We start from the raw sequence: 9,201 nt of genomic DNA, 5'->3' as shown, positions 1-9,201 counted from the left end.
GATGTGTAGTTAGTGATAGTTAGTGAACACCTTGTCCCATTCTGTAAGCTGCAGCTCTGTTCAATTGACAGTGTCATTTGCCTTATGAAAATTTCCAGTTTTATGAAGTCCCATTTATTAATTGTTGAATTTCAACTCTACTCCAATGATCAATGTGTCTGTTTTTGTGCCAGTACCATGCTGGGGTCTTATGTCTGTTTCTTTGGGTTTTTATTTCTGTGCTATAGCTTTGTAGGACAATTGAAACCAAGGATGGTGACACCTCCAGAAGGTTTTTTGGTTTTTAGTTCAGAATTGTTTTTTAGCTACAAGGTTTTTTGTTTGTTTGTCTGTTTTGCTTGCTTGTTTGTTTGTTGTGTTTCCATATGGCTGAAAAGAGTTCTTTCAAGTTCTGTGAAAAGGTTTAGAATTTGATAAGGATTACATTGAATTCATACATTAGAAGTGATACTAGAATGAAAACCTGCCGTAAGTTTTATTTTCACTTTCCTCTTCTTGGAAATGCAGGAGATTCTAAAAGCAACTAGATCTATGTTCTTCCATGATTGGCCAACACACACTGTGAGGGGAGGGGCAGAAGCCAGAAAGGTGTGTGAGTCCTGGAACTGACCTGAGCCACAGAGGAAGCAGGAGTGGGTTTCATGGGAAGAGACTAGAGCACACACAGGAGGGTGCTTCCTGCAGTGGACCTACAGTGTGTGAATCCACTGGACACAGGAGTTTCTGGTAAGTGGGCAGGAGCATTCAGATCTAACCTCTAACCCTCGCCATCTGTTTTCTCTAAAGAACAGATAGGTAAGAAGACACTTAGGAACATGCCCAGACAGTGGGATTCCTCAGCTTGGAAGAGAGAGGAAATGAGAGTTAGATAGAACTGGCTTATGAATGGTCTTTGCTCACATCATTCAAACTGAGGTAGACCTAAGAGAAGGATCTGGATGTTGGTTTTGGTTAAATTTATCCAATTGATTTGCTTGCTTCTTAGTCCTCTCCCTGAAATGGCTGTAATGAAGGTTTCATGGAGCAGAAGGTCTCTGCAGTGTGTATGAGGTTTGTTGTACCTCACACTCATGCTTCCTAGCTCGGGGTCAACTATTTCATTCCTACCTTTCCTGAGGACCTCTGGCCTATGGAGAAGAGGACTCTCAGCATGGTGCTTCTGCTGTAGTTGGCTGTGGAGCTCTGTGTCTCTGGGAATTGTGTTCATTGTGGTTTTCTTTATTGCAAAGCATGAGTGCTAAGGCTCTTCTCTGCATCTGTAAGGAACACATGCTGTGTCTGGGTGAGCTGGCAGCGATCATTTAGCCAGACTTCCTTTTGTAATGCTGCCTTTGTCGCCACCTTCTGGTCTCTTGTGTTCGTTTTCAGTAGGAAGACCTTGCACATTGCTATTACACTGGAGTCTGCATCACAAAACCAGGAGCTAGAACTGAATGAGAGGGGAAAACTGAAGAGGCAAGAACAGCTGTGTACCTTCAGGGACATTCTGTCTGTGTCCTGTAGGTGATTGGCCCTTTCAACAGTACATAAGGCTATGGTGCTAACTTATTGAATCTGGCTATGGTGCTCAGTTATTTCATTGGGCTACAGTGCTAATTTATTTAATCTATAATCTTCTCTTTCAGAACATTGTCTTTACTCATGTCTTCCCTGCCACAGGCAAGGCACCTTACACTACAACTTCAGCAGAGAACTCTACTCCGTTCCTTGTGCCTCACTCTTCTCTCCAGCTCTGAAGCTCACACATCACTCTGAGCCCAGTCTGCTGTGGTTGCCCATCTCATGGGTCATCAGCAATGAGCTGCTCAGGCAGCACTCAGTGAAAATGGTCTGCTGTGTGCTTCACCTCTTCCTAAGCTCTGTCATCCCCACATCTACCAGTCTATAGTGACTGGTATGAGGAAAAAGTCACCATTTAGAGGAAGACTCTGAATAGGCCCCAGGTTTGGCCCTCAGCATACAGCCAGACACACTGGATGGAATCCTTCACATGTCTCTGTTTTCCTTGGGTTTGAGTAGAACAGTTGGCATAATTGTTAAACGGTTACACAAGCAGGTCTTACAGGGCTCTAAAAGCAATTTGCTCCTTAATTGTCTCTGGGTCCTGCACAGTTGACCCCAGGACTGTGCCTCCCAATGGCCTGATCAAGGAATTGTTCACTCCAAAAACCAGAGTTTTTAATCCTGGCATTCCAGTCTGCTAAGACTTCGGAATGTGAGTGGGGAGTCAGGATGATTGGGGAAGGAGCATGGAGTGTTTCTGTCTTGAACATTATTGGGTGTTAAACAAAATCTGGTGTCTCTGTGTAGTAAGCACAGTCAGCTAGCTATGGCTTTCCAGCTGGGCCATACAAAAGTTCTTCAGAGGTTCCTAAAAGTCAATGGAGAGGTAACATTACCCTAAGTGAAAACTACCAACAGGGACCCACATGTTCCCATTAGCCATGTTCTTCACTGCTACTTCATTGAAAACTCATTCTGTCTACAGTATGAACATGTCTTTATGGACCATTTGCAGAGCAGATTGCATATTCAATCTTGACTTTAATGACAACATATACTTCACACTGCCTATCACAATGTTTTGTTTTTCCTACCCTGATGCACATGTATTGAGAAGATATCTGAGTGCTGGATACTGGTAAAAACTAAGAAGGAAGTTATTGAAGGTTTTGTTGGGGTGTGATAATCATGTGGGTGACAGCAGCAAAGTATTAATCCATGGGGTTTGGAAAGTCTGCAAAGGTTTTCAATCTCACCCATAATTTTTCTTAACTTTTGAGCAAATACTGAAGTCTGGTTGTGAGTCTATGGGTGGCAGTCTCTCATTTGGAATGTATGGACCTGTGTCTGCAGTCAGGTTGAAGAGAGTTCCATAGTTCTGGCTTCCCAGACAGCTGTGTACCTTGACATGTAGGTGAGAGAGAGAAAAGACTCTGCCTGTGCCTCCACTCTGTGTGTGTTTGTGCAGGTTCATATACACAGTGATTCTTCATGAGTCTATGGAGATCTCTGTTTTGTATTAGGGTGGTATCTTAGTTGGAATTTCCATTGCTGTGAAGAGACTCCATGACCAAGACTACTCTTGTAAAGGACAACATTTAATTGGGGGTGGCATAAGGGTTCAGATGTCAGTCCATTATCATCAAGGGAGGAAGCACAGTAGTGTCCAGGCAGACATGGTACTAAAGAAGCTGAAAGTTCTACAGCTTATTCTGTAGAGAACCAGGAGAAGACTATGAATATCTCTGAGACATCTAGAAGGAGGGTCTCAAAGCCCACCCCCACAGTGACACTACTCCTCCAACGAGGCCACACCTACTCCAACAAGGCCACACCTACTCCAACAAGGCCAAACCTACTCCAACAAGGCCATACCTACTCATAGTTCCTCCCCCTGGGCCAAGTATATTCAAATCACCACAGGTAGGGATTTTTTAATTCTCCTGAGAATCTTGGCATCCACTCTATGAATGTGGTAGGATTCCAATTTGCTACATACCAGGTAAAATTACAGAACAGTCACAAATGTTCACAATAAAATAAGTGGTTTCCTCATTTCCCCCATCTATTCCATCATAATAAACTAGCATAGCCAGTGCTGTGGAGAGATCAGAAGACAAGGAAAGGATGGTGAATGATAGAAGAAGGTACAATTTCTCAAAGTGAATATAAATCTCAAAGTCTGCATAATCAAAGCAGAGCCTAGAGAAAGGTGATTAAGTCAATAGCCATGTGGCTACTAGGGGACAGTGACAAGGACATGGAAGCTGTACCTAATTACAAAGTCCTGAGTAGAGAAAAGCACTACGATGACAGGATGGCTCAAATTCAGAACTGAGTGACCCCAGCAATAATAAAATTCAAAGGTTATGTTGTATGTAGCATGTACACTGTACACTCAGTGAACTTTCCCTGGATAAAATGGTGATCCTTATGGTGTCTCTCAGGACTGACTTAACATGACATGACTTTAGTATCAACACAAAAACGCAGATGTAGTTACAAACCAACCAAAGAAAACATAGTGATGTTGAAGCTGGGACTGAGGAAGTCTTGAAGAAGATAATGTAGGAAGAGTGATGAATTGTGAATGGATTGAGAAATAGAGCTTAACTCTGCTTACTGATTTCATATGGATGAGACAGAAAGAGGAGGCCCCAGAGTGACAGCAGGAATTTGCTGTTCCCTTAACTAATAATGGTAAATCCCACATTATAGAAAAAGAAAAGTTTAAAAGAGAGAGAAAGAGAGATCTGGGCTAATTAAAAGGCCTTTCCATGAGAGATAGAAAACCTGTGGCCTCACCTGCAAAGTTAGAAGAGAAGTAGATGAAGAAGTTGAAGTAGATCAAGAATTTGTGCCTGAAAGGTCAGAGTCAACCATCACGAAGCTTGACTCAAGCAGGGGATCACCTGGTACAGGATCATGAAACCAGAGAGATGTCCCAGGGAAATCTCAACCTAAGCTGAGTTAACTTTCTGGGAAACCAGGAAAAGACTAACTTCCAGGAAGCTAGGAAGATGATCGCTTCCACAATGGATGGAACCTGAGCATAGGAAGAAACCTCCAAAGCCCACCCCCACAGTGACACACTTCCTCCAAAAAGGCCACACCTCCTAACAGTACCACTCCTTATGGGCCAATCATATTCAAACCACCACACACACACTCATCCAGTGTGTGAGCTGCTGCAGGAATCGTAATGGAGAGCCAGTAATGTTTTGACACCCATCAGCGTGTACAAATCATAGTATGATTTTAGGTTGCACTGTTTTTCTTAAAGGACAGCTAATTCTGAGCCAGTTGTATACTCAGCATGTAAGAGGAATGAGTATGTAGTTCTTAATGTCCCAAAGCACATTATTAACTTGGTTACAGTTTGGGTGAAGGTTTGATTTCTAAAGGCAAGCTTCAAACAGCATTTTTCAGAAAACCATCTCCACACAGCCCTAGAGCCTATCAAGCACAATGACCAGCCAAGTAAGATGTCCTCAATGGTGCGATGGTGGCACTTTATATTGTGGGTCATCAGAGATATTTAACTAAATTTAAGGCCCATTGCATAGAGAGGAATTCATGCCTGGCACTGTAAACCTAGACAACTATTCATAATGAAGACATCATAGATGGACACTAGAGAAGAATCTAATGCTGCATTTTTCCTACGTTATTATAGCCTCTCTTTTTATAACCATGGACAAATAGAGATCCCACTCCTCATCAAGGAACCTTCTTTTTAAATTTGAAGTTATTTAAAATTTCATACATGACTAATGGATTTATATCATTTCTACCCCCTTTCCCCTTTCAAACTCATTCTGTGCCCTCCCTAATTCAAACTGTCTTTAATTATTGTTGAATATACAAACATAAGTATATATATCATGCAACCTACTGAATATATTAAATGTGGCTTTTAGGTACATGTGTTTATGGGTAACCAATTGGATTAGATTCATCCATTGAGGTGTGAGTACCCAAAATGAATAGAAGACATACTATTTTAAACACAAATATATTAAATATCATCTATAAGGAGTAAATAAACAAAAAAAAAGACCTTGATATAGTCCTTGAAAGCAGCAAAAATGCCCAATGACAATAATGTCCAAAATCTTTAGTCCAGCTGGACAGTGGTGGCACATGCCTTTAATCTCCACACTCGAGAGGCAGAGGTAGCTGGATTTCTGAGTTCAAGGCCAGCCTGGTCTATAGAGTGAGTTCCAAGACAGCCAGGACTATACAGAGAAACCCTGTCTCTGAAAAGAAAAAAAATCCCAGGAAAAGGCAAATCACAAACTACATTTAGGATCTAGAGAGATTGCTCAGTGGTTAAGAGAGCTTGCTCCATAATTGTGATGACCGGAGTTCACATCACATCAAGCATGTAACAAGCTGAGCAAACCAGCAAATACCTGTAACACTAGCCCTGAGTATATCCATAAATAAGAGGCTTTCACAGATTTGCTTGCCTCCAGCTTAGGAGTGAGCCCCAGATTCAGGGAAAGCCTGTTGAGAGGAATAGACACAGAGTGAAGGCAGAGGAAAGTCAATGACTTCTTCTGGTCTCTGTGCACACAACCATACAAGACTACAGATATGCTATCACTCTCAAGTAAATTAATAAATTAAATACAGACAACTTTTAAACACAAACTGCATTGAGAGTCCATCTCACCCCCCAGGAAAAATAGCTTTCAATCATCAATGGTAAAGTCAAACAAATGTTGGAGAGGATGAGGGAAGAGGGAGTAAAGGAATGCAAATTAGTTCTACTGCCCTAAACAACTATCATGGTGTGTTCCAAACAAAGTACAAAAAGAAATGTTTACCCACTTCCATGTGAGAGTATCCAGCTTTCCCAGCATCATTTGTAGAAGATACAGCCTTTTCTCCTGTGTATATTTTTTGAGGCCTCTGTCAGATATTCCATGATTGGGTTTATTTCTGGGTCATCTATCCAGTTCCTTGACCTGAATTTCTGTGGGTGGGTTGGTGCCTTGATGACTTGGGCAGTTCAATATCACTTCTTGTCATTGTCATTTCAATCTACATTGCCCACTGGCATTATGATATATCCACAATGGCTTCTTTATTCAGGATGGCCCTGGTTTCTTACACGTCTGCTGTCAATCTGTGTGAATGTTAGGAGTGGTTTTTCTATCCTGTGAAGAACGTAACTGGAATTTACCTCATATCCAAACTGGACTGCATGTAGAATAGCTACTGATTTTCATGCTGATATTGTATCCTGCTACTTTGCTGAAGGGGTTTGGAACTATATTCTGTGCTAGTGTTATTTCTACTGATGCAATAAAACACTGACCAAAAACAAATTTAGGAGGAAGGGATTGACTTGGATTACATATACTAGGTCACAGTCCATCGAGGAAAGCCAAGGTGGGAACCTGGAGGCAGGAACTGAAGTTGAGGCCATGCAGGTGACCCGCTTAATGACTCCCACCACCACAACCCTGCACCAAACCCATTTCTCTCATTCTCCATTTAAAAAAAAAAACTACTCAAAAAGGACAAAAGAACACAGAGTCTGGATGTGGACTGACATGTAGCTAATTCTATAAGTTTATAGCTATGTATATTTGTGCACATCCAAACATGTTTATACATTATTGGGCATTGAGCCCAGGGCCTTCTTCATGCTCAAAGCATTCTACCAACTGAGATACTCTCCAGTGTACAGGTAGATAATTTTCATAAAGTAAAATACTAAAATAAAACAGAGCGAAATAATAGCTCAAGCACACAGAACTGTTACATTGAATAAATGGGTTCTAACATTGTCTTTAAGGATAAAGAAGCTTTATATAATTCTCAGAAGTTTTCAGTCCCATGGGGATAGGTGCCAAAAAGGTCTTGACAGAGAGCAAGTAGAAATATGTAAGAACTAGTCCACATCAGAATGTAACAGGCGTCATTCCGGATGACACGGTGCTTTAGAGAGAGCAAAGCACAAAGGTGTTCCCCTGGCATCAGGCTCCTGAAACTTACTCTCCCTTTTTCCTTTCAGGCCTTTTGTTCACTCAGTGTCATGGGTCAGCTGTTCTCTGGCACATCTAGGAGGGAAGCCTTGTGCTCTAGCTTCACTGGATATTTTCAGAAGTTTAAGGCAGAAAACAAAATCATTTCTCAGGAAACCATCACGTCAGTTGAGTTATACCTGACACTAGGAGACCTTCAGCAAGTAAATGATACAATTACTTATGCATTAAGAGAACTTGCTAGTGCCCCACTCAATGTCGCTGTGATAGGAGAGTCTGGAACGGGCAAGTCCAGTTTCATCAATGTCTTCAGGGGGGTTGGACATGAAGAGGAAACTGCAGCTCCAGTTGGGGTAGTGGAGACAACCATGAGGAGAACTCCATACAGACACCCCAACATTCCAAATGTGGTTATTTGGGACCTGCCTGGTATTGGAACGACAAATTTCCCACCGAAAGATTATCTGGAGAAAGTAAAGTTCTGTGAGTATGACTTCTTCATTATTATTTCGGCCACACGCTTTAGGAAAAATGATATAGACCTCGCCAAAGCAGTCAGCATCATGAAGAAGGATTTCTACTTTGTGAGAACTAAGGTGGACATAGATCTAGAAAATGAAAAGCAATGCAAAGACACCTTTGGCAGAGAAGCCTTCCTGCAGCATATCCGAAGCCATTGTGTGAATATGTTTAAGAAGAATGACCTTGATGTGCCACCAATCTTCCTGATCTCAAACAAAAATGTTTCTGACTATGATTTCCCAATCCTGAAGGTCATGCTGAAAAACAAACTGTCTACTCACACACATCGGAATATTATGTTTTCCTTGCCTAATATTACGGAGGCAGTCATTGAAAGAAAATGCAACTCTATACAGCAGTTTATCTGGCTAGAAGCCTTCAAAGATGGAGTTTTGACGTCTATTCCTGCAGTGGGCATCCTCAAGGACAGTGATGTGGAGAAGTTAAAGACTAGTTTAAACCACTATCGAGTTCTCTTGGGAGTAGATGATGCAACCCTGGAGTTCATGGCAAAGGATTCCCAAGTGCCTGTTGAACAACTGAAAAAAATCACTAAATCTCCTTATTTGTTGGAAACTAAGAACAGAAAAACATTAGAAGGAATGTTTGTAAAATATATAGAGAAATCTGTTTCAGCCAATGATCGGCTCCTGGCAACAGGTCTTTACTTTAGGAAAGCCTTTTACTTACAACTTCTTCTCCTTGACACAGTGGCTGAAGATGCCAAAGTTCTCCTTAGAAAGACACACTCAAGAAACTAGTTCAGACTAGTTTAGGCCAAGCTTAGAGGTGAACACTTTAACCCCAGGACTCCACTCAGGAGGCAGAGGCAGGCACATGTGTGTGAGTTTGAACCACCCTAGTTAGTCTACATTCCGAATTCCTGCTAGAGCTACATGGTGAGAACCTACCTCAAAAAACAAAGACAATAAAAAAAAAAACATATAAGTTCAAATTCAAGTCACACACAGCCACTGACCATAACCATGTCTAACAGTTAACACTAGAGTCATTATCCAATCTCCTAACCGCATGAGATACCTGAAGATAATGCTCAAGGGCCTGAATTATAGCAGAATCCTCTTACTAACTCATATTCTCTCTCATACCTCCCTTTCTGACTCCCAAATACACACACAGACACACACACAGACACACACACACACACAAACACACA

General features: G+C 41.6%; 1 protein-coding gene across 1 annotated transcript; it reads left to right on the top strand.

The window, feature by feature from the left end:
- The first annotated feature begins 544 nt into the window (after nt 1–544).
- Nucleotides 545–9,201, top strand: LOC127664068 (interferon-inducible GTPase 1-like). The gene is made up of 2 exons (XM_052155956.1): nt 545–726; nt 7,532–9,201. Exon 2 carries the CDS (start codon nt 7,553–7,555, stop codon nt 8,783–8,785), a length of 1,233 nt encoding a protein of 410 aa, XP_052011916.1. The 5' UTR covers nt 545–726; nt 7,532–7,552; the 3' UTR covers nt 8,786–9,201.

Source organism: Apodemus sylvaticus, chromosome 13 (assembly GCF_947179515.1).
Source record: "Apodemus sylvaticus chromosome 13, mApoSyl1.1, whole genome shotgun sequence".
Lineage (NCBI taxonomy): Eukaryota > Metazoa > Chordata > Mammalia > Rodentia > Muridae > Apodemus > Apodemus sylvaticus.
Note: the sequence above shows the minus strand (reverse complement) of the source record. Positions and strands in the feature narration are given on the sequence as shown.

Bases quoted from the DNA above. Each gene is read 5' to 3' on its own strand.
- LOC127664068 (XM_052155956.1), top strand. From the start codon at position 7,553: ATGGGTCAGCTGTTCTCTGGCACATCTAGGAGGGAAGCCTTGTGCTCT.